Here is a 26405-nt window from a genome sequence, read left to right as displayed (position 1 = left end):
GATACTAACACAAAGAGACCTGATACCTCTGGTAGATACAGACACAAAGAGACCTGATACCTCTGGTAGATACAGACACATGAGACCTATTGCGAAGGTACTTACTGTATCTCTGCAATAGTAACTTACTGTCCCTCTGTAATAATAACTTACTGTCCCTCTGTAATAGTAACTTACTGTCCCTCTGTAATAGTAACTTACTGTCCCTCTGTAATATGAACATTGTGCTCACCTCATTGTATTTTCTTGTATTTCTGCCTACATACTGTATGCTACCACCTCACATATAACCTGAGACAATGCCTAGGTATTGTGGCATTAAAAATTATTGTTAGAGTTTTCAATAGATGCTCCTAGTTTAGAGGCTAATTTAATGGCTGAGTATGCCCTTAATGAACAACACCATTCTGAAAAGAAAATAAACACCTCATGGAAATGTACAGCTCCCTAGAGCGCTGTTCCAAAGCAATTAGTGTCCTGGAGATTGGTAGGCATGAAAAACCCTTACAGCGTTCCTTTGAGCCCAAACAGAGGTGATACATCTAGGTTTTACAGCCCCAGTCCCTTATTCAGTCTAGTTTAGTGTTGCCAACAAAGGCTGTGTCCCAAATGGTCCCCTGTAGTCCCTGGTCAAAAGTAGTTCACTATATAGGGAATAGGGTGCTATTTGGAACGAGCTCAAGACTCTCTGAGTCAGACAGGGATAAATGTGACATGGCAATAAATTACAGCTGTATTTACCATAAAGCATCCCAATAAATGTTTATACTATAGGCTGTGGACCCGGCCTCCTATGTACAGTTGACGTCGGAAGTTTACATGCACTTAGGTTGGAGTCATTAAAAGTCGTTTTTCAACCACTCCACACATTTCTTGTTAACAAACTATAGTTTTGGCAAGTCGGTTAGGACATCTACTTTGTGCATGACACAAGTCATTTTTCCAACAATTGTTTACAGACAGATTATTTCACTTATAATTCACAGGATCACAATTCCAGTGGGTCAGAAGTTTACATACACTAAGTTGACTGTGCCTTTAAACAGCTTGGAAAATTCCAGAAAATTATGTCATGGCTTTAGAAGGTTCTGATAGGCAAATTGACATCATTTGAGTCAATTGGAGGTGTACCTGTGGATGTATTTCAAGGCCTACTTTCAAACTCAGTGCCTCTTTGCTTGACATCATTGGAAAATCAAAAGAAATCAGCCAAGACCTCAGAAAACAAATTGTAGACCTCCACAAGTCTGGTTCATCCTTGGGAGCAATTTCAAAACTCCTGAAGGTACCACGTTCATCTGTAAAAATAATAGTTTGCAAGTATAAACACCATGGGACCACGCATCCGTCATACCACACAGGAAGGAGACGCGTTCTGTCTCTGAGAGATGAACGTACTTTGGTGCGAAAAGTGTAAATCAATCCCAGAACAACAGCAAAGGATCTTGTGAAGATGCTGGAGGAAACAGGTATAAAAGTATCTATATCCACAGTAAAATGAGTCCTATATCGACATAACCTGAAAGGCCGCTCAGCAAGGAAGAAGCCACTGCTCCAAAACTGCCATAAAAAAAGCCAGACTACGTTTTGCAACTGCACATGGGGACAAAGATCATAATTCTTGGAGAAATATCCTCTAGTTTGATTAAACAAAAATAGAACTGTTTGGCCATAACGACCATCGTTATGTTTGGAGGAAAAAGGGGGAGGCTTGCAAGTTGAAGAACACCATCCCAACCGTGAAGCACGGGGGTGGCAGCATCATGTTGTGGGGGTGCTTTGCTGAAGGAGGGACTGGTGCACTTCACAAAATCGATGGCATCATGAGGTAGGAAAATGATGTGGATATATTGAAGTAACATCTCAAGACATCAGTCAGGAAGTTAAAGCTTGGTCGCAAATGGGTCTTCCAAATGAACAATGAACCCAAGCATACTTCCAGAGTTGTGGCAAAATGGCTTAAGGACAACAAAGTCAAGGTATTGGAGTGGCCATCACAAAGCCCTGACCTCAATCCCATAGAAAATATGTGGGCAGAACTGAAAAAGTGTGTGAGAGCAAGGAGGCCTACAAACCTGACTCAGTTACACCAGCTCTGTCATGAGGAATGGGCCAAAATTCACCCAACTTATTGTGGGAAGCTTGTGGAAGGCTACCAGAAATGTTTGACCCAAGTTAAACAATTTAAAGGCAATGCTAACAAATACTATTTGAGTGTATGTAAACTTCTGACCCACTGGGAATGTGATGAATGAAATAAAAACCGAAATAAATCATTCACATTCTTAAAATCAAGTTGTGATCCTAACTGACCTAAGATAGGGAAGTTTTACTAGGATTAAATGTCAGGAATTGTGAAAAAACTGAGTTTAAATGTATTTGGCTAAAGTGTATGTAAACTTCTGACTTCAACTGTATAAAAAAAAATCCATTCAGCAAAATTAGTTTGACAGAATTTTGTTTCTGAAAAGAGGAAAGCCATATGTTGTCCTGTGTGTGTGAATTCTGTTCCTGTTCACTTTTTATATGGTGGTGTGGACTGATAACATAACGTCATAGATGTTGACATTTCTTACAGTCTCCATGTACAGTGTTGTTCTTTGAAAACTATGAATCTCCTCATAGAAAAAGCTTTTAGGATCAGTTCATTCCCCCTGAGAGTTGAGATTGTTTATGCAGTGTAACAAACAACTAAAATGTCAGCAAGTGGATTTTCTCCCTTGAAGGACACTAAAGTAACTGGTCTGAAGTATTTGCCACAAATCTGAAGGATTATTTTGACTCCGTAAAACAGCATGTAATCTACCAGTCTTTGGGGAGCAGGGCTCAGAATACTGCTTCACCACAATACTGTGAAGGGGAAGCCAGCTCACTTGCTTAGTCCATGTCTATAAAAAAAAAATTCAAAAAAATGTGTTTGGAAGGCGAGGCGGATTTGTTCAGATTGTAAACAGACTGTCCCGTTGGAGTTAGCGCTCAGTTTCTTTACCACTTAGGTACGCAGTTTAGTTGTTACACTTTTAATCCGGCTCAGACTGGTGGAGAAAGAAGACGGTTTAGTCAATATAAATTATGTTTGCCTGCCGCATAGCAAGTTGTGTTTCATCAAATCACTATAATTGTGTTACTTTGATTGTGATAGAATATACCTTTTAGGTCTGCTAGGTTCACTCTTTGCTCCAAAAAGGTTATTTGTCTGTCCCCGTAAGAGAACCCATTTTGTTTCCAGGTATAACTCTTTTGGGTTCCAGGTAGAACCCTTGGTGTAAAGGGTTCTACATGGAACCAAATGGGTTCTACCTGGAACCAAAATGGTTCTACTCAAAGGGTTTTCTTTGGGAACAGTCAAAGAACCCTTTAAGATTCTAGATAGCACCTTTTTTCTAAGAGTGTATGCTGTATCCAACTTCTCATACTTGGTTAAACAAAACATTAACGTGATACTGTACGTCTCTCAGTTTTTGTTTATGGGGGGGGAATTGCGTTCCACTTATGAAATAATATGTTCTATTCACAGTCCATATGTGGTCTCAGAAATGTTGATATCTGTTGCATTATATGGTCATATAGCTTCTTCCATGTAGGGCTATAACCATGATTACTTACACATATCCTCCTTCTTCTTCTTCTGCTCCTCCTCGTCCTCCCCCCTCCTCCTCCTCCTCCTTTTCCTCTACCTCCTCCTACTCTAGGATGAGCTCCAACGGCTCGGATGAGTTCTTCCAGGCTACAAACCATGCGGAACAGACCTTTCGCAAGATGGAGACTTATCTTCAGCACAAGCAGCTGTGTGATGTTGTCTTGATAGCAGGAGATCATAAGATCCAGGCTCACAGGTCAGTGCCTGCTGCTCTTCTTAAATGTAATTTCACCTGCCCACTGGGTTAGAGCTCTACTGGCAGTGTCCCAAGTGACACCCTTATTCCCTATAAAGTGCACTACTTTTGACCACGGACCATAAGACTCTGGTTAAAAGTAGGGCATTATATAGGGAATTTGGTGCCATTTGGGACACAGCCTATATGATTAATCAGGATCAATATTATTATGATAGCCACCTGTGGGAATCCTTTCACTGATTACCACCATAGATTACCACCATAGACCACCACAAGACTTAGGTTATCGGTACAATCAATAGTACTATCTAATAAACCAGGGCTGCTCTTATTTCAGAAGGGCCTGCTTCAGATAGCAATTTGAGGGTCCAGAAAATCCAGAGGAATAAAAAAATAAATATATGTAACCTTTATTTAACTAGGCAAGTCAGTTAAGAACAAATTATTATTTACAATGATGGCCCAGGAACAGTGGGTTAACTGCCTTGTTCAGGGGCAGAACGACAGATTTTTACCTTGTCAGCTCAGGGACTCAATCTAGCAACCTTTCGGTTACTGGCCCAACGCTCTAATGACTGTTTACTGAGTGGGTGTGAGTGAAGAAAGCAAAAGAAAAACATACACTTTGATAAAACATGTTGCATAGCCTCAACAGGGCAATAAAAACAAAAAAACGAGTCATGACTCCTTGCCATAAGCATTCATTAAACACTTAGTACAAGTGTAATTTGACACGATCATTACACATGTATTTACAAAAGTTTTATTATCTGCTCTGTTGAGGACAGACCATAATATCCTCTGTTTCATATAATAACACATTTCAAAGAAAACTCATTTCCTTGTGATAGCAGATTTTGATTACTCTCCACTTCAGTTCTTACATTAGCAGACTTGTGAAACAAACCAGACGGAGACATAAACATGATTAGAGCTCTTGAGTCTTTTCTCTATTAGAATTAATTGTAAATGTTGTTTATGAGATACTTTCATTTGTATTTTTTTAATATGCTGCTTCAACAAATAGGATGTAGTCATGGGGAACACAAAGGGTTGTTAGGGGCGGTTAGAGAATCACTGAGCTGAACATCCACTTAAACACCCAGCGAGCCAGCCAGCCATTCTACCTGTAAATCACTGAGCTGTGTCGTAACATCCTCGGAAACACCCAGCCAGCCAGCCATTCTACCTGTAAATCACTGAGCTGTGTCGTAACATCATCTGAAACACACAGCCAGCCAGCCAGCTGGCCAGCCATGCACCCAGCCAGCCAGCCATTCTACCTGTAAATCACTGAGCTCTGTCCCAACATCATCTGAAACACCCAGCCAGCCAGCCAGCCATTCTACCTGTAAATAACTGAGCTCTGTCCCAATATCATCTGAAACACCCACCCAGCCAGCCAGCCAGCCAGCCAGCCAGCCAGCCAGCCAGCCAGCCAGCCAGCCAGCCATTCTACATATTAATCACTGAGCTGTTTCCCAACATCCTCTGAAACACCCACCCAGCCACCCAGCCACCCACCTAGCCAGCCAGCCAGCCAGCCAGCCAGCCAGCCAGCCAGCCAGCCAGCCAGCCTACCTGTAAATCACTGAGCTGAGTGTTCCAACATCCTTTGAAACACCCAGCCAGCCAGCCAGCCAGCCAGCCAGTCAGCCAGCCAGCCATTCTACCTGTAAATCAATGAGCTAAGTGTTCCATCATCCTCTGAAACAGCCAGCCAGCCAGCCAGCCATTCTACCTGTAAATCCCTGAGCTGTGTCCCAACATCATTTTAAATACCCAGACAGCCAACCTTTCTACCTGTAAATCACAGAGCTGAGTGTTCCAACATCGCCTTAAACACCCACCCACCCAGCCTACCTTTCTACCTGTAAATCACAGAGCTGAGTGTTCTAACATCAATACCCAGAAAGCCAACCAGCCAGCCAGCCAGCCATTCTACCTTTTAATAAAAAAATCTAATAAAATCAAAATGTTTTGGTCACATACACATATTTAGCAGATGTCATTGTGGGTGTAGCGAAATTAACAATTCACAACAATACACACAAATCAGTCTGATATACCACCTGGTATACTGTCAGTCTGACATACCCCCTGGTATACTGTCAGTCTGATATACCACCAGGTATACTGTCAGTCTGACATACCACCTGGTATACTGTCTATCTGATATACCACCTGGTATACTGTCAGTCTGACATACCACCTAGTATACTGTCTGTCTGATATACCACCTGGTATACTGTCAGTCTGACATACCACCTGGTATACTGTCTGTCTGATATACCACCTGGTATACTGTCTGTCTGATATACCACCTGGTGTACTGTCTGTCTGATATACCACCTGGTATACTGTCTGTCTGATATACCACCTGGTATACTGTCTGTCTGATATACCACCTGGTGTACTGTCTGTCTGATATACCACCTGGTATACTGTCTGTCTGATATACCACCTAGTATACTGTCTGTCTGATATACCACCTGGTGTACTGTCTGTCTGATATACCACCTGGTATACTGTCTGTCTGATATACCACCTGGCGTACTGTCTGTCTGATATACCACCTGGTATACTGTCTGTCATGGAGCAGCATTTGGATAGTAAATACAGGCCATAGTATAACAATAAAACTTGCAACTCAAACTCAGAGCATTTGGTTACATTCCTTGTCAAACTGGCCTTTGTACAGCAGGACAGCCTCTCAGCTCCGTCAAAGCTCCCTCACATCTCCCTCACAGCTCCCTCACAGCTCCCTCTCAGCTCCCTCACATCTCCCTCTCAGCTCCCTCACATCTCCCTCTCAGCTCCCTCACAGCTCCCGCACATCTCCGTCACAGCTCCCTCACATCTCCCTCTCAGCTCCGCCACATCTCTCTCACAGGTCCCTCACAGCTCTATCAGCATGACATTATGTAACGGATAATCAATGCATATGAAGACGTCAATACAAGGCTGTTGGTTGTGTTGTGTGTGCAGACTGATCCTCAGTGCAGTGACTTGTCCCCCAAATGGCACACTATTCCCTCTACAGTTATATACTGTAGTGCACTACTTTTGACCAGAGAGTAGTGCACTAAATAGGGAATAGCGTACCATTTGTGACGGCCCTCTGATTTATTTGCTGGTTGTTGCTGTGTGCAGACTGGTCCTTAGTGCAGTCTCTGACCACTAGTTCATTGTTGTTGTCCTATTCAGACTGGTCCTTAGTGCAGTATCTGACTACTTTGCTGCCATGTTCACCAGCGATGTGAGAGAGGCCAAACAGGAGGAGATCAAGATGGAGGGGGTGGATCCAGAAGCCTTGAGATCTCTGGTCCACTTTGCCTACACTGGTGAGTACTTCGCAAACACTCATTTATGTATCTCAAATGGTACCCTATTTCCTATGTAGTGCACTACTTTGGACCACGACCCAAAGGGCTTGGTCAAAATAATGTACTAAATTAGGAATATGATGCCATTTGAACATATCCACCCAGTCATACCCATGGAGCCGGCTGGTGCATAAAGGGCAGCATCAAATCTCCACATCTGTCAATCTGTTATTTTCTCCACTGTGCCCCAGGCCTGGTGATATTTTTAGTTATTTTCTCCCCTGTGCCCCAAGGCCTGGTGATGTTTTTAGTTATATTCTCCCCTGTGCCCCAGGCCTAGTGATGTTTTTAGTAATTTTATCCCCTGTGCCCCAAGGCATGGTGATGTTTTTAGTTATTTTATCCCCTGTGCACCAGGCATGGTGATGTTTTTAGTTATTTTCTCCCCTGTGCCCCAGGCATGGTTTATTATTTTATCCCCTGTGCACCAGGCATGGTGATGTTTTTAGTTATTTTCTCCCCTGTGCCCCAGGCATGGTAATGTTTTTAGTTATTTTATCCCCTGTGCACCAGGCCTGGTGATGTTTTTAGTTATTTTCTCCCCTGTGCACCAGGCATGGTGATGTTTTTAGTTATTTTATCCCCTGTGTCCCAGGCATGGTGATGTTTTTAGTTATTTTATCCCCTGTGCCCCAGGCATGGTGATGTTTTTAGTTATTTTATCCCCTGTGCCCCAGGCATGGTGATGTTTTTAGTTATTTTATCCCCTGTGCCCCAGGCATGGTGATGTTTTTAGTTATTTTATCCCCTGTGTCCCAGGCATGGTGATGTTTTTAGTTATTTTATCCCCTGTGTCCCAGGCATGGTGATGTTTTTAGTTATTTTATCCCCTGTGCCCCAGGCATGGTGATGTTTTTAGTTATTTTATCCCCTGTGCCCCAGGCATGGTGATGTTTTTAGTTATTTTATCCCCTGTGCCCCAGGCATGGTGATGTTTTTAGTTATTTTATCCCCTGTGCCCCAGGCATGGTGATGTTTTTGGAGCTCATAATATGCTCTACTTTCATTGTTCTCTGTAACAACATATCTTGTTAATGTTGCAGGTGTCCTTGAATTGAAGGAGGAGACCATAGAGAGTTTATTGGCTGCAGCCTGCCTTCTACAGCTCTCACAAGTCATTGAGGTTTGCTGTAACTTCCTTATGAAACAACTCCATCCATCTAACTGCCTGGGGATACACTCCTTCGCTGACGCCCAGGGATGCATGGATTTGCTCAACGTGGCTCACAACTACACTATGGTAGGAATCCAACCAGGTTTACACAGCCAAAACTCCAAAGAATCACCTTCAATTATTTGGGGGGTCTGTTGCTATTTGCATATTTTCCTTTTGGAGGTTGCCATAGGTCTACATCACATTTTTAGGGTTGGATGACCATTGAATGCTTAGCTAAAGTGCAAATATCATTTTACATTTTAGGATTTTATTTAAAAATGTTTGGTCAAGGTTAGCTATTTTGTGGCTATCAATGTTGAGACATATCAACTAACATTTTGAGTGTTTTTTTTTTAAATACAGCTGAATTATTTATTTTCACACTTTTTTCTACGGGATCAAGAAGATGCAGTATTTGCTAGATAATGTCCCCGGCTGACGGAGTAAACAACTTATGGAGATAGCTGTTATCTCCTGAAAGACATCTGCTAGGCTCTGTTTAAATAGAGCTCTGTCCAGAACAGTGAGGCTCATCTAATCACAACACTAGCACGACCGCTTCCTGTTCAATCCCTCCAATAAAGAACATGGAGGAAGCGTCCCAAATGGTACCTAATTTACTAGATAGTGCACTACCTTTGACCAGAGCCCATAGTGCACTATATATAGGGAATAGGGCATCATTTTGTACGCAGTCGGAGAGTCACAGAGCTTCCTGTACCACTGTCCTCTGGGTTCTGAATCAACAGCTTGTTATTTTGATAAGGATATTTTTGTCGCTAGTTTACGCTGGATGGATGTTCTATGTTTTGTGACATCCTGTTCCTTTGTGAGAGAAGTGTATTTTTTTCTCCTATAAGTGTCCTAAACCTTGCCCTGCTATCTTTGAGCCCTGTTGTTAAAGTCCTCATGTTAGATTTCAGTAGGCTACTCCCAGAATTAGCCTACTTTAAAAACGACCGGTTCAGATTAGTGCTCTATTATTCATGCTAGCATTTCTGTTTCAACTTAACAAACTTAATCAAAGCATCTCATGCACATTTTGAATTATGATGTGTTTTTTTCTCGCCAAAACCTCTTCATCTTCTTATGGAATTGTGTTTCTTCTATAGATCAACACACAACTTTTCTCCACTGCTCTTGTTTCTCAAACAGTTACTTACCGCAGGTTTGTCTTCTTGTATAATGAATGGGTGTGTCTGAAATGGCACCCGATTCACTATAAAGTACACTGCTTTTGACCAGGGCCCACATGGTTTTGGTCAAAAAGTAGTGCACTATATAGGGAATTAGGGTGCCATTTCTGAGTCATCCTTTGTTTTTAAATGTCTGTGAATCGAAGAGTCTGCAGTGTAGCATAATTCATGTATTCAATTTGTTGTCAGCATTCTGGCTGATGGTAATTACAAATAATGAATGTCAAACAACATTGGTATAGATGTTCCTACAGTGTGTAGGAAGTAGGATCTCTCTTTCTGAATTACCAGAACAGATCAATGAAGGAGACTCATTTCATTAGGCTTATCACTGCTAAGATCCTAAACCAAGACTCGTGATAGATTCTGTGAGCCAACTATAATTTGCAACAGATTAAGGATCAATAGCATGCTTGTTTTTTCATAATTGTAAGGCACTTCCCCAAAGCAATGTTAAATGTGTCAACGTTTATTCTTGCTGGTGCAATAAATAACAGCTCAGTGTCTTGTTCCCTGTTATGTTGAACATAACAGAGCAGCATAAAGAGCTTTTATATAGAATCATCTCTATAACGATATTATCCAGAGAGAGTCCTTGAAGAGGCTCGTAGAGGCAATCACACAAAGCCATACTGTATGTATGTATGTATGTATGTATGTATGTATGTATGTATGTATGTATGTATGTATGTATGTATGTATGTATGTATATATGTATATATATGTATTGCCCGGGATGATGGCCAACAAATGGAAGTTGAATCTATATAAAGATGTATACCGAGCTCCAGATTGAACATAATCTTTATTGTCTATTGTCCAATGTGACTGTTACTGTGTATTTGACCTCATACTGACTAAGTTTAAGACCACAGTTAATCACTTGCTATGCAATGATTTTTATTAATTACATTTCTGGCAGTGTGTTTTCACTATGTTCTCGACTAGCATAGAGACCTGGTAACACGATTAATCTGTGGTAAATGCGGAAAGACACATTTCAGTTGAATGCATTCAGGTGTACAACTGACTCAGTATCCCCCTTTTCCCGTCGTTCCTTCAAGGGGAAGCCCCTCTGTGGCTTAGCTGTCATGTTGGCCCATGTTAGCAACATTGATGTTATAATGTGTTGTTCATTAGGTTTAAATAAGTTCACCGCCCGATTTATCCACTGATTCCTTCCTGTGTCAGTCAAATACTGAGAATCAATTAACCGAGAAACAAATGAGGCATTCGGTCCGTATTGACTGTATATTTTGCTCCTGAGACAGACAGCTCAGACCATTTCTTAACACTGTTGTCCGAGAATGTATGATCATACTCCTGATTTCAGTATATAGAAAATGTATTTGTTGTTGTAAACAACACATTTAAACCATCTACTGGTAAGACGTTTACACTAGATCTACGTAAGCAATTTCTCTACCTAATCTACTTATATACCCAATGAATGACTAACTTCTACATGCAATAAGTAATGTCTTCTTTCACTTATTAATTGTATTTTTTATCCAGGCAGCACCTGAAAATTGGATGTAAGTATTTTGCAACCCAACGTCCAGATGAAAACGAGCCCAGGTTTTTGCCGACCGTCATCTGTAAGGTTGGGTTGTAGTATTTTCCCTTTACCAGTAAGTCCTCCTCCCTGTCACATCCCTGTTTCAGGAGCACTTCCTAGAGGTGATTCAGAACCAGGAGTTTCTCCTGCTTCCTACAGCTGAGATCGTCAAACTCTTGGCCAGTGACGACATAAACGTACCAGATGAGGAGACCATCTTCCAGGCTCTGATGACGTGGGTGCGGTTCGATGTTCAGCATCGCCAGCAGGACCTTGGGGTTCTCCTGGCCTACATCCGCCTGCCACTTCTACCTCCACAGGTGGGCAGTCAGTAGATTATCAATGACTTCATCACAAATGGTACCCTCTTCTACCTCCACAGGTGGGCAGTCAGTAGGTTATCAATGACTTCATCAAAACTAGACTGGAAAAGATGGCGGACTGAACACAGCAGTGTAGTTCACCTCAAGATAAAAACATAATATTCAATATCGATAAATTAGACTAAATATTAGCACTTCACAATCTGGTGGGTAATAACCTTCAATCTGGATAACAACACAAAACAAATCATAAGGCTAGACAAATATATCGACAAATATTATGAAAACAAGCAACACTCAAAGATGACGGAGAGTAAGAGATGGGAACCTATTTCAAAAACGAAAACGTGATTCTTCTACAGACACAGAAGATTTAATCTTTTCACCACCGGGAATGGTAAAGGTCGAAACGCATCTGTTAAAATCAATAAATGACAAACTGGGTATACTAGAACTAGTCAGTAAGGATATAAAAGAGTTGAAGGCCTCGAGATGAGTGACCAAAAACCTGCAACATTGGAGAAAGATACAAACAAGCTGAAAGGGACAGTCAACAAGATTAAAACCGAAGTTAATGAACTTAAAAAGGAGAACATCATTCTGAGAGAAGCCTTACTTGACATACAGACTAGATCCATGAGAGAGAATCTGGTACTTACAGGTATCCAAGAGAAAGAAGGAGAAGTTCCTGAATCTGTAGTTAGTGAGTTCCTCCTTACAGCTCTTCAGATCCCACGTGAAGCTATCGACAAAATCCAACTCGAAGTGGTACGTCGTTTCGGATAGAGAGGGCAGAGGTATGAACGCCCAATCGTTACAAAATTTGCTTTCTTTAAAGATAAAATAATGGTTAAAAGCCTGGGTAAAAGACTTGCTGGCACAAAAATAGGCATGAATGATCAGTTCCCGAAGGAAATTACAGAACGGAGGTCTGTAGTTCTGTATCCAATATTCAAGGAAAATAGATTGAAAGGAGAAAGAGTAGCTCTAGTAGTCGATAAACTATATATTAATAACCAGTTGTTCAGAGACACAAAGATTACTCCATGGCTATTCTAAAAATTACAAAGTTCTCATAGAGGAGGCAAATAATGAAACACACAATACTAGCCATGGTATGAATCGTAATGATACCAAAAAATATATAGCTTTTCTATCTATCGTGATTGTAACACAAAAGCACAAATGCAACATGGTGGTGATAAAAACACAGCAGACAGAAGGCACAGTATGTGTGGATGTATTGAGATGGATGGTGTGGTGTGTGTGTTTTATGGTGTTTGGGAAAGTGTGGCGATAAGTGAGTGAGAAAGAAAATGGATGCATATCCCAGAACCAATGTATCTGTGAGCAGGGGTTGTGAGAGAGCTTTCAATGTTGTGCAGATGAGGGATATACATTTTTATAATGAATTATACACCTTATTTATTTATTTATTGTCCTATCTTGGTGGAACTGCATTTTAAAATAAATTATACATCTAATGTATTTTATTGTCCAATCATGGGGAACTACATTTAAAAAATAAATTCTAAAATGTAATTAATGTATTTATGGTCCTATCTTGATGGAACGGTCCACTACCCTCTACTCTAGACACCAACCTGAATGACCCAGATACTAAAGAGAAGTCCCTAACTGTTTTATGGGCCTGCTGTAAGCTGCCTGTATGCAGCCAAAATGTGGTCAGAGACCTTCTAGAGCAGCACCACCCCATCAAGATTCTGAGCCTGCTTGGCAGGGTTGGTCCTGCAAAGCCAAAACCCCCTAAAGGGAGAGCATAATATACAAGAAAACTCTCAAAGCTGCTAATGAGAACCTTGACGACCTTGTACCTAGCCGGTGGGGATTCCGGTTTGGTGCCCCGACCCAGGAAGTGGCAGAGCTGGCAACACTAGCTGCAGTAACCCATGGGGAGGGGGTCACACTCAGACATTCAGAGAGGGGGCATATTATTGTGGCCCTGGTGGCACAAAATCAAAGGTCTGACTGCACAAAAATGCCAGGGAATATGGTCACTACGGGGGACCAGGTGTTTCAGGGGTAGGGTGTATATCTGGCCTCCATCACCTAGGATTTGACAATGGTTAATCAAATCTCCCCATTTCTGCCTTTTTTTTGCTCAGTTTTGCTGGCCTTCTCATACAGCTGCAACTGTACACGCATTTGTAAATCAAGACCTTTCTTGAGTTGGGTTGTGTGTGTGTGTGTGTGTGTGTGTGTGTGTGTGTGTGTATTCCCCAACTGTTGCGAGAGAGTAAAAGATGTTAGGGACAAGGAAGAAGCCACTGCTCCAAAACCGCCATAAAAAAAGCAGACTACTGTTTGCAACTGCATATGGGAACAAAGACTGTACTTTTTGGAGCAATATCCTCTGGTCTGATGAATCAAATATGTCCATAATGGCCATAATGACCATCGTTATGTTTGGAGGAAAAAGGGGGACGCTTGCAAGCTGAAGAACACCATCCCAACCGTGAAGCACGGGGGTGGCAGCATCATTTTGTGGGGGTGCTTTGCTGCAGGAGGGACTGGTGCACTTCACAAAATAGATGGCATCATGAGGAAAGGAAAATTATTTGGATATATTGAAGCAACATTTGAAGACATCAGTCAGGAGGTTAAGGCTTGATCGCAAATGGGTCTTCCAAATGGACAATGACCCCAAGCATACTTCCAAAGTTGTGGCAAAATGGCTTAAGGACCAAAAAGTCAAGGTATTGGAGTGGCCAACACAAAGCCCTGACCTCAATCCTATAGAAAATGTGTGGGCAGAACTGAAAAATCTTGTGCGAGCAAGGAGGCCTACTAACCTGACTCAGTTACACCAGCTCTGTCAGGAGGAATGTGACAAAATTCACCCAACTTATTGTGGGAAGTTTGTGGAAGGCTACCCGAAACGTTTGACCCAAGTTAAACAATTTAAAGGCAATGCTACCCAATGCTAATTGAGTGTATTTAAACTTCTGACCCACTGGGAATGTGATGAAAGAAATAAAAGCTGAAATAAATCATTCTCTCTACTAATTCTGACATTTCACATTCTTAAAATCAAGTGGTGATTCTAACTGATCTTAGACAGGAATTTTTTACTAGGATTAAATGTCAGGAATAGTGAAAAACTAAGTTTAAATGTATTTGTAAGTCGCTCTGGATAAGAGTGTCTGCTAAATGACTTAAATGTAAATGTAAATGTATTTGGCTAAGGTGGATATAAACTTCCAACTTCAACTGTAGTTACCTAAACAAAAATATATGGGGGATTGGACAGGATGCAGACATTTACATTGAAGGAAGTAACAATCTATCCGCAATCCGCAAAGCTGATCCACCCATTAAAAATGTAGAAAAAATTATTTATCAATGACTTTAACACAAATGGTACCCTTCTCTACCTCCACAGGTGGGCAGTCAGTAGGTTATCAATGACTTCATCACAAATGGCACCCTATTCCCTATATAGTGCATTACATTTGACCAGGGGACAATGAGCTGGTTAATGCTTCCTGGTTGAATGTTGTTACTGCTTCCTGGTTGAAAGACATACATTTAGCTAATACAATGTAATAATTATATATATATTTTTTTTCTTGTTGTTTTGTTTCCTACATATTTTTATGCTGCACTCACCATTGCCCTTTGGGGATAATGAAGATTTACTGAACTGAACTGAACTGAACTCTCCTTTAATTCCAGCTCCTAGCTGACCTGGAGAACAACACAATGTTCTCAGATGACTTGGAATGCCAGAAGCTTCTAATGGAAGCCATGAAGTACCATCTGCTGCCGGAGCGTCGTCTCATGTTCCAGAGCCCCAGGACTAAACCCAGGAAGTCCACCGTAGGAGTACTCTACGCTGTGGGAGGCATGGACGCTACCAAGGGTTAGACCTAGACTTTATTCCCTACTCCCCTAATGTATATAGTGCACTAGGCCCATAGGGCTCTGGTCAAAAGAAGTGCCCTATATAGGGTTTTGCATCCCAAATAGCACCCTACTCCCTATATAGTGCACCACTTTTGACTTAAGCCCGATATAGTGAATAGGTTGCCATTTCAGGTGCATTCGTAGTCTTTATGGAGTTTGCCCCAGTGTGAGACATAAAGCTCAGTAAATCCATTATGTCTATTGGACCCTAATGGCTTGCTACTATTAATAAAAGCCCACAGGTTTTGATCAATGAGCCTCATTACCAAGATGGATGCCCACTAACGTGTGATGTCACCGTCGATCTCGCCCGACCACGACGACGCTTTTATTGTTACAGACTTCAGGTCTATTAGGCTACTAATGTAATGCAGCTCAATCCACACGACTGAGGTTAACCCTTTCATTCCACGGACTAACACTATTTATTTACAGTGGGGCAAAAAAGTATTTAGTCAGCCACCAATTGTGCAAGTTCTTCCACTTAAAAAGATGAGAGAGGCCTGTACTTTTTATCATAGGTACACTTCAACTATGACAGACAAAATGAGAAAAAAAATCCAATAAATCACATTGTAGGATTTTTAATGAATTTATTTGCAAATTATGGTGGAAAATAAGTATTTGGTCAATAACAAAAGTTTATCTCAATACTTTGTTATATACCCTTTGTTGGCAATGACACAGGTCAAACGTTTTCTGTAAGTCTTCACAAGGTTTTCACACACTGTTGCTGGTATTTTGGCCCATTCCTCCATGCAGATCTCCTCTAGAGCAGTGATGTTTTGGGGCTGTCGCTGGGCAACACGGACTTTCAACTCCCTCCAAAGATTTTCTATGGGGTTGAGATCTGGAGACTGGCTAGGCTAATCCTGACCTTGAAATGCTTCTTACGAAGCCATTCCTTCGTTGCCCGGGCGGTGTGTTTGGCATCATTGTCATGCTGAAAGACCCAGCCACGTTTCATCTTCAATGCCCTTGCTGATGGAAGGAGGTTTTCACTCAAAATCTCACGATACATGGCCCCATTCATTCTTTCCTTTACACGGATCAGTCGTCCTGGTCCCTTTGCAGAAAAACAGCCCCAAAGCATGATGTTTCCACCCCCATGCTTCACAGTAGGTATGGTGTTCTTTGGATGCAACTCAGCATTCTTTGTCCTCCAAACACGACGAGTTGAGTTTTTACCAAAAAGTTCTATTTTGGTTTCATCTGACCATATGACATTCTCCCAATCCTCTTCTGGATCATCCAAATGCTCTCTAGCAAACTTCCGACGGGCCTGGACATGTACTGGCTTAAGCAGGGGGACACGTCTGGCACTGCAGGATTTGAGTCCCTGGCGACGTAGTGTGTTACTGATGGTAGGCTTTGTTACTTTGGTCCCAGCTCTCTGCAGGTCATTCACTAGGTCCCCCCGTGTGCTTCTGTGATTTTTGCTCACCGTTCTTGTGATCATTTTGACCCCACGGGGTGAGATCTTGCGTGGAGCCCCAGATCGAGGGAGATTATCAGTGGTCTTGTATGTCTTCCACTTCCTAATAATTGCTCCCACAGTTGATTTCTTCAAACCAAGCTGCTTACCTATTGCAGATTCAGTCTTCCCAGCCTGGTGCAGGTCTACAATTTTGTTTCTGGTGTCCTTTGACAGCTCTTTGGTCTTAGCCATAGTGGAGTTTGGAGTGTGACTGTTTGAGGTTGTGGACAAGTGTCTTTTATACTGATAACAAGTTCAAACAGGTGCCATTAATACAGCGGAGCCTCTTAAAGAAGAAGTTACAGGTCTGTGAGAGCCAGAAATCTTGCTTGTTTGTAGGTGACCAAATACTTATTTTCCACCATAATTTGCAAATATATTCATAAAAAATCCTACAATGTGATTTTCTGGATTTTTTTTCTTCTCGTTTTGTCTGTCATAGTTGACGTGTACCTATGATGAAAATTACAGGCCTCTCTCATCTTTTTAAGTGGGAGACCTTGCACAATTGGTGGCTGACTAAATACTTTTTTGCCCCACTGTAGCTGATACTAAAATGGATCCTATACAGTTTAGATATACAGTTAATAGAACACATTACAGCGTGTGTTTGAGAAACACAATATATTAAAACGTAGGTGTTTCTCAAACACTATGATAGATATGGAGGGTAATAGGAATCAGAACAGAATATAATTCAATGCTCAGCCTCTTTAAACCTGCTTACCCTGAACAATTAATCAAATGGCCACCTGGACTATTTACATTGACCCTCCCCTCCCCGCCCTTGTTTTTACACTGCTGCTACTACGGTATCTGTTTATTATCTATTCATAGTCACTTTACCCCTACCTACATGCACAAATGACCTCGACTAACCTGTACCCCCGCACATTGACTTGATACCAGGAACCCTTGTATATAGCCTCCTTATTGTTATTTTATTGTGTTACTTTTTATTTAATTTTTTACTTTAGTTTATGTAGTAAATATTTTCTTAACTCTATTTCTTGAACTGCGTCGTTGGTTTAGGACTTGTAAGTAAGCATTTCACGGTAAAGTCTATACCTGTTGTATTTGGCGTATGTGACAAATAAACTTTTTTTTTTTGGGGGGGGTCACCTGAAGTCGTCAGCGTCGTCCTTGTCTGTTCCTATAGGATCTATAGATCTCCTTGTGTGTTCCTATAGGATCTATAGATCTCCTTGTCTGTTCCTATAGGATCTATAGATCTCCTTGTCTGTTCCTACAGGATCTATAGATCTCCTTGTGTGTTCCTATAGGATCTATAGATCTCCTTGTGTGTTCCTATAGGAGCTATTGATCTCCTTGTGTGTTCCTATAGGATCTATAGATCTCCTTGTGTGTCCCTATAGGATCTATAGATCTCCTTGTGTGTTCCTATAGGATCTATAGATCTCCTTGTGTGTTCCAATAGGATCTATAGATCTCCTTGTATGTTCCTATAGGATCTACGACCATAGAGAAGTATGACCTGCGGACTAACACATGGATCCAGGTGGGAGTGATGAACGGCCGGAGGCTTCAGTTTGGGGTGGCAGTGATCGACGACAAGCTGTACGTGGTGGGGGGCCGAGACGGGCTGAAGACATCCAACATGGTGGAGTGTTACAACCCTTTCAACAATGTCTGGTCCACCATGCCTCCCATGTCTACGCACAGACATGGACTCGGTGGGTTTACAGTAAAAAAAAAAAATAAAAAAAAACATTTCATACCTATGCTATTGTAGCACAAACTCAGTGGGATTACAATTCATACCTATACTATTGTAGCACAAGCTGTTCCTATATAAAACCTTGTCAGCCTACCGTACGCCTGCTCTGATTGTCTCTTTTCCCTGGCCGTTTCTCATACGTTTCATGTCAGAGGAATGGTTTGATTCACAGTTGAAATAGGTCTATGCCTGTGAACTGAGGCGATGTAGTCAAGTATTCATCTCAATTGTCTGTGGTTGGCTTTTCTGAGATATGGGTGATCACGCTTGCCCTAGAGATTACAGTGAATAGTATTACCTAGTCTCCTTTGATCGGGGCTGTAGCAGATAGCTCTCATACTTTGCTTGTGGTGAGCACGGTTTAACTGTGAAGTTGTGAGGAGCTACATAGCCTCCCTGCTAAGGCTTTGTCCTGCTGTGTGCATTCAGCAAAGAAGGAACTACTTATTCATATTTTCAAATCAACAATAACTGGTTTTTAAAATGGCTATTTCAGTTGAACTTTTATTCATACGGAAGGTAGAATGTTTACAGGTGATGTTCCTTTAGAATAATGTTGTACTCTAAACCAGAACATTACCAGCCATTATATAAATCCATTTATTGTGTTGTACAGTAACATCTTATATTCATTGTTGTTGGAAAACATTTTCCCCTCTGTGACCCCAGCAATAACAGGAATAACACAGTTGTTTTATATTCTGTTTGGAGAACAGACCCTGTGTTGAAATACTATTTGAAATCTTTCTAATACTACGTTTTCCCAAGCCTGCCTGGTGCTTGATGGGCGGTTTTGTAGTTTTGGGGATATTATATTGGTTCCATTAAACCAATCAAACGGAAAATGATATATTTTTTAAATGATTTAAAATAGTACTAGATCCCAAGTCTGTTTAAGAGAATAGAATAGACTACATTCGTTCAGTTCCACACAATGGTGACTCATCTAACAGCACTTCAACTGTTCTAGAATGAGCATCGTGGTTGATGCCTCTGGTTGAGCATCTTACACACAGACAGACAGACAGACAGACAGACAGACAGACAGACAGACAGACAGACAGACAGACAGACAGACAGACAGACAGACAGACAGACAGACAGACAGACAGACAGACAGACAGACAGACAGACAGACAGACAGACAGACAGACAGACAGACAGACAGACAGAAAGTATTGTACAGCTAACCTTGTGGGAACACACAATTCAGTCCCATTCAAAATTCTATTTTCCCTAACCCCTAACCCGTACTCTTACCCTAACCCAAAAACCTAACCCTAACCCTAAAACAAACCCTAGATCCTAACCCTAACCCTTAACCTAATTCTAACCCTAACACTAATTCTAACCTTAACCCTAAACCCCCTAGAAATAGCATTTTACCTCGTGGGGACTAACAAAATGTCCCCAGTTGGTCCAATTTTTGTTTGTTTACTATTCTTGTGGACACACACACACACACACACACACACACACACACACACACACACACACACACACACACACACACACACACACACACACACACACACACACACACAGAGTATGCTCTGGTTGATGGTTCCCCCCTCTTTCTAACTCTCCAGGTATAACAGTGTTGGAGGGCCCCATGTATGCAGTAGGTGGCCATGATGGATGGAGTTACCTGAATACAGTGGAGAGGTGGGACCCCCAGGCTAGACAGTGGAACTATGTGGCCAGCATGTCCACCCCACGCAGCACTATGGGAGTCACCGCACTCAACGGAAAGTAAGTGGCTGTACTAAAACATTATGACAGCATACAGTAACAGTTGTTACTAAAACACAAGCTTATTTATGACATAAGGCACAAAATGAAAGGAGAATGTATTATGTATATACACACTAGAAGCTAATAACCAGCACAACAGGAAAACTAAGTTCTGTTTCTTGTTATGTAACACATTTTGGTTAAGGTCTAATCTTCGTATATAAAAACAAGAAGGCTTTTCTTTGTGTGTAAGCCTGGGCCTAGACTACAACAGCTCTACATTACATAATGGCAGACAACAAAGTACTGTTTTGCGGTGTGTTTTCACTCTATAAAACCTTTTTAGATTTTCTTCCTGCATCTGGGTGAAAAATTGAAAACAAGGAAGGAAGACTTTTCTACAATCCTCCATCTCTCTCCTCTTAAGGAAAGAATATGCTTCTACAACCCTTCATCCCTCTCTGCTAAGGAAGACATTTCTACAACCCTCCACTCTTCTCTACTAAGGAAAAAAAAAAGAATCCACAACCCCCGCCCCACTCTGCTAAGGAAGATGTTTCTCCACCCCTCCATCCCTCTCTGCTAAGGAAGATGTTTCTCCACCCTTCCATCCCTCTCTGCTAAGGAAGATGTTTCTCCACCCCTCCATCCCTCTCTGCTAAGGAAGATGTTTCTCCACCCCTCCATCCCTCTCTGCTAAGGAAGATGTTTCTCCACCCCTCCATCCCTCTCTGCTAAGGAAGATGTTTCTCCACCCCTCCATCCCTCTCTGCTAAGGAAGATGTTTCTCCACCCCTCCATCCCACTCTGCTAAGGAAGATGTTTCTCCACCCCTCCATCCCACTCTGCTAAGGAAGATGTTTCTCCACCCCTCCATCCCACTCTGCTAAGGAAGATGTTTCTCCACCCCTCCATCCCACTCTGCTAAGGAAGATGTTTCTACACCCCTCCATCCCTCTCTGCTAAGGAAGATGTTTCTCCACCCCTCCATCCCTCTCTGCTAAGGAAGATGTTTCTCCACCCCTCCATCCCTCTCTGCTAAGGAAGATGTTTCTCCACCCCTCCATCCCTCTCTGCTAAGGAATATGTTTCTCCACCCCTCCATCCCACTCTGCTAAGGAAGATGTTTCTCCACCCCACCATCCCTCTCTGCTAAGGAAGATGTTTCTCCACCCCTCCATCCCTCTCTGCTAAGGAAGATGTTTCTACACCCCTCCATCCCTCTCTGCTAAGGAAGGTGTTTCTCCACCCCTCCATCCCTCTCTGCTAAGGAAGATGTTTCTCCACCCCTCCATTCCTCTCTGCTAAGGAAGATCTTTCTCCACCCCTCCATCCCTCTCTGCTAAGGAAGATGTTTCTCCACCCCTCCATCCCTCTCTGCTAAGGAAGATGTTTCTCCACCCCTCCATCCCTCTCTGCTAAGGAAGATGTTTCTCCACCCCTCCATCCCTCTCTGCTAAGGAATATGTTTCTCCACCCCTCCATCCCTCTCTGCTAAGGAAACCTGGGATTCGCCCTCCCTTAAAAGACAATACTTTCTAGGAATGACCGACACAACATTTCTTGAAGAGAAATGAGCATCATTTCTGAGCAGCATCCAAAGTCAGATTTGTAATGCTTTTATTGTCCTTACAGATTGTTTGCAGTTGGCGGTCGGGATGGGAGCTCGTGTCTGCGGTCGATGGAATGCTTTGATCCACACACCAACAAGTGGAGTATGTGTGCCCCCATGGCGAAGCGGAGAGGAGGGGTGGGTGTGGCCACGTACAACAGTTTCCTTTATGCTGTGGGTGGTCATGATGCCCCGGCGTCCAACCACTGCTCCAGACTCTCAGACTGTGTAGAGAGGTAAAAAAAACACTGCTCCCAGACTGTGTAGAGAGGTAAAAAAAACACTGCTCCCAGACTCTCAGACTGTGTAGAGAGGTAAAAAACATAGCTTTAGTCTACAGTATGGCTGCATTTCGATTCTTGGGACTTGCACACTTCCTGAAATGCATTCAACAATGGTGGAAACTCTCTCTAGCCTAGGCTTACACCAATCCAATGCTTTAAAATCCATGACAGAAATGGAAGTGCACACTTTTGGGAGTAGGGCAGAGAATCGGAATGTAGCCTATGTCAGTACTGTACTAGAGCAACAACAAAAAAGTCAACATCGTTTTTTCCAAGTGTCTTGTTATAGACTCATGGATTTTATGATGATGAAGTATAGCTATACAAATGGAGACACAGAGACATTTTAGGTTGTGGGTGTGTGTGGTGCTTTTCTGAGGCTTTGGCCATGTTCAAGAGCATTAAAACTGTGACGTATCATGGGTAAAATAAGACTGACTGCCTGATCTACAAATAAGACTGAGTAGTTAATTTTGATGCAAGGTGATTTGTAGATCAGTCAGTCTCTACTCGCCTTTAAAGTCGGCTGCAATGTCGAACGCGCCCATTAAGTTTGTTTGAAATTGCAGTTGACGGTGCAGGCAACTGCCGACAGACTGATCTCCAAAAAAAAAAACGTTGCATCATAAATAACTACTCATTATTATTTGTAGATCAGTCAGTCAGTCACAATTTACACATAATGCATCACAGTTTTGATGCTCTCAAACATGGCCGTTGTCTCTGTCTGTCTGCAAGTACAGGGCAAACCCAATACAAGTCATTCTTTCCATGGGAGTTGTTTTTTTAGCAGTGTGATTATCTGGCTTCTGTCACCCTCTGCTGGCTAATTCTGTAAAAAATCTACCTGTATCTGATACACACTGCATGTGACCCTATCAATGAACAGAATACCATCATGTCAAAACAATTAAATTGAAAACAACATGAAAAAAGTCACAAGATATTGTTGAATTCATCCATATACAAGTTGTACTCTTTGCTCTGTATCTCTTAAATATCCCAGGGATGCTGGGATATACTTCTTCAGGTATTTCCCTTTACCCTTGTATGTCACTGCAGGTATGATCCCAAAACAGACACATGGACCACGGTGTCCTCTCTGAGTGTCCCCAGGGATGCTGTAGGTATCTGTCTGCTAGGAGACAGGCTATATGCTGTCGGAGGATACGATGGAACATCCTACCTGAACAGTGTTGAGTCCTATGATGCACAGAACAATGAATGGACTGAGGTAACTTGAATTCTTTCTTAGATTTTCTTACAATGCTTTTCGAACCATAATTTCTCAATTCCAATAGCCTGGCACAATTCCTTACTGTAATCCATTTTTAAGACAGACTGTATGACCTTGCATCAACCTGTACTGTATGTCTCCAATAGGAGGTCAATCTCAACATTGGAAGGGCTGGAGCCTGTGTTGTAGTTGTGAGAATACCTTGAGGACTACAACTCCATACAACCCACTGGAATGCCACACAGGAAACAGGATATAATGTCACCACTGATGTCGCTAAGAATATGTTTTTTTCTACTGTAAAGGCAAACCTATATTGCATTCCTCACAAACCATTGTTTCTGTCAACAGTGATTTTCATTATCCAAGGATTTTCTTTTTGATTATGAGAATGCACTTTACCATATCTACGGATCAACAATCTGCATAGTAGTGGTTAAAAAAGTAGGAAACCTTGCCAAACTCTTGTTGATATGGTTGCTCTGTTAAAATGGTCTGTCAGAAAATAATGTTTTCTATATGATTAAAAAGAAAGAAATTACATTTAACCCATAAGAGTCAAAAGGGGGATTTTACGACTCATTAAAGTATAAAAAAATCATTATTTGATGAACATTTTTATTTGGCCTGCTATTAGCCAATACAAAACGCATTGAATAACAGATTCACTACACGGAACAACAGATAGTCCCAAAACAAAATCTAAAGGAAGTTTGTTTTGAAGTGTCTGTCCTATATCTGAGAGATATAAGAAAGATCAGGAAGCGTTTGTAATTTTTTTTACATGTATTTAACCCCTTATTTTTAGCACACTGAACAGTCTAAGCCCTGTCTAAGCAGGTGGAGGGGGGGTTCTACAAAGCTATATGGAATTGTTTTAAGAAGGTCATATCAAGGGTCGTTTAGCTATTTTATTTGGAATTTTAAGACCCCTTGAAGTATCAAAAAATTATGTAAAAAAAAATATTTGATGAACATTTGTATTTGGCCTGACTGCTATTAGCCAATATAAACATTGAATAACAGATTCACTACATAGAACAACACATAGTCACCCCCAAAAACATCTAAAGGAAGTTTGAGCTATAAGAAAGATCAGGAAACATTTGTTATTTTTTGGGGGACATGTATTTAACCCCTTATTTTTGGCACTGAACAGTCTCCATATACAGTATACTTCCATACATATTTTCAACTGATACCGTGGGACTTTCAGACGAGTCTTGCGAGACATGTACGTGTTCATGAGAGTCTCACCTTTCCACATGGGGGGTCATATTAGTGTGTAGCCCAAACTGTTCGGACGCTACAGACAGAAGTTGGCATAATCGGCTGTACCGAGTTCAGAGAAGTCCCAAGAAACTTGTGGGTGAGAGTCTCATCCTTATATAGAGGGGTCATAATAGTTGCATAAGATTTTGTGAGAAAAAAACAAGTTTTTGCGAGAGGGGGGGGGTCTCATGGTCTGACAAGCGTCAGTCTAGCTCTGTTGAAGTAGGTGGATTTGATGGATTGAGATGCATCCAATGCAAAAAAACAAACAAAAAAAAACCTGATATCCCAAGCTTAAACTGACTGAATTTGATTGGGGGATATTGTATTATGCTAATTAGATTTCCGCGGGTGCACGGACATGGACCTTAGGGGTTTAATTGATACTTTTACATTTATACAGTAGCATTCTATATTTGTCTCATCACATATGAATATTTTTTTGATTTATATTCTAAAATATATATATCTCTCTTTTAGCCACCTGGAAATGAATACATCTCTGTTATTAACTGGTTCACTTCATATCTGGGTGAAGGTGCTCTGTGTACCAATGATTTCTACTCTTGGACAAACAGTTTTTTAAGAAAGACCACTGTGAATAATACTGAAGATGATGAGTTTTGTAAAGTACAATACCGGGATGCTTTGTCAGACCAATTTGAGGAAGTTACTCATAATGTATATCAGTTTTTTAGCAAGGAAAGAAATCTAAAGGACATTTTTCAAATTGTTTTTTTTTCTTATTTTTGTTCTTGGAAGCTATAGATGAATTACACCAAAGTCATTAGCCTGTCTTACAAAATGTGCCGTACATGTTTTAAAAAATTAAGTTTACACAATCGTGAATATATAAATATATCATATTGATATTTGTCATTACTGTAAAGATTTTTTTGCAAGTTTGTCAAAATTGCAGTCATCTTGATAACCTCACATCATTCCTAAACCATTAAACCATCAACTCCAGATGTTGGTTTTATATTTTGGAATTCTAGTTAACATTACGTTGTAAGTAAACAATATGCCCTTCTTCTTTATTTCACTTCATGTTTGCTACTGACTTATGAATAAACTGTGAGCTGGTTTCCCAGACAGGAATTAAGCCTAGTCTTGTACTAAGACACACTTTCAATGGAGAATCTCCATGAAACACATTTTGTTTTTGTCGTTGTTTAGGACTGGACCTAGGCTTTATCTGTGTCTGGGAATCCGTCCCTATATGACGTTGAGAACATTAAATACAGCTTTGAGTTACTACATTATCACCATGTGTACAGACTCTTTCACATCATGGCCTGTTGAGTTCATCTGTAAACAACATTACTTATTTTCTGTTTACACACTGAGGATCGTTCAGCTTGGAATATTACAAATGTATTGACGTGCTCTGAGGCCAAATGTAGATTTTTATCCTGATTTTTTACACTGCATACAGATCTAGAAATAAAACAACTTCATTGTCCTCTTTTGTGTCTGTAAGTTGCCCTGGATATGAGTTTCTGCTATTTTTTAAACCCCGTTCATACCTGGTGTTTACATGACTCCTTTCTCATGATTTTTGTCAATATTCTGATTGTGCCCAGATTTTTAGACAGGTGTAAACGATTAACAGACACATCTTCCTGACCACATGTGAAGACGGATCTAGACGGTGAAACCATTT

General features: G+C 41.3%; 1 protein-coding gene across 4 annotated transcripts in view; it reads left to right on the top strand.

Annotated features, from left to right (window-relative positions):
- LOC106612275 (kelch-like protein 4) overlaps positions 1-26204 on the top strand; it is a 63603-nt gene extending 37399 nt beyond the window's left edge. For 2 of the 4 annotated variants that reach the window (XM_045724248.1, XM_014213292.2), the window contains 10 exons: positions 3693-3836; positions 7095-7183; positions 8269-8465; positions 11243-11455; positions 15155-15341; positions 18332-18556; positions 20190-20352; positions 21970-22182; positions 23293-23464; positions 23614-26204. In XM_045724248.1, the coding sequence (XP_045580204.1) occupies positions 3693-3836; positions 7095-7183; positions 8269-8465; positions 11243-11455; positions 15155-15341; positions 18332-18556; positions 20190-20352; positions 21970-22182; positions 23293-23464; positions 23614-23673 (1663 nt within the window). In that variant the 3' untranslated portion in view covers positions 23674-26204. Of the gene's footprint in view, positions 1-3692; positions 3837-7046; positions 7184-8268; positions 8466-11242; positions 11456-15154; positions 15342-18331; positions 18557-20189; positions 20353-21969; positions 22183-23292; positions 23465-23613 lie in introns of all 4 variants that reach the window. The other 2 variants (XM_045724247.1, XM_014213291.2) reach the window with 1 other exon arrangement.
- Positions 26205-26405: the final 201 nt, after the last annotated feature.

This window comes from Salmo salar, chromosome ssa09 (genome assembly GCF_905237065.1).
Source record: "Salmo salar chromosome ssa09, Ssal_v3.1, whole genome shotgun sequence".
In the NCBI taxonomy this organism is placed as follows: Eukaryota; Metazoa; Chordata; class Actinopteri; order Salmoniformes; family Salmonidae; genus Salmo; species Salmo salar.
The sequence above is the reverse complement of the archived record's forward strand: the minus strand, read 5'-3'. Positions and strand labels throughout refer to the sequence as shown.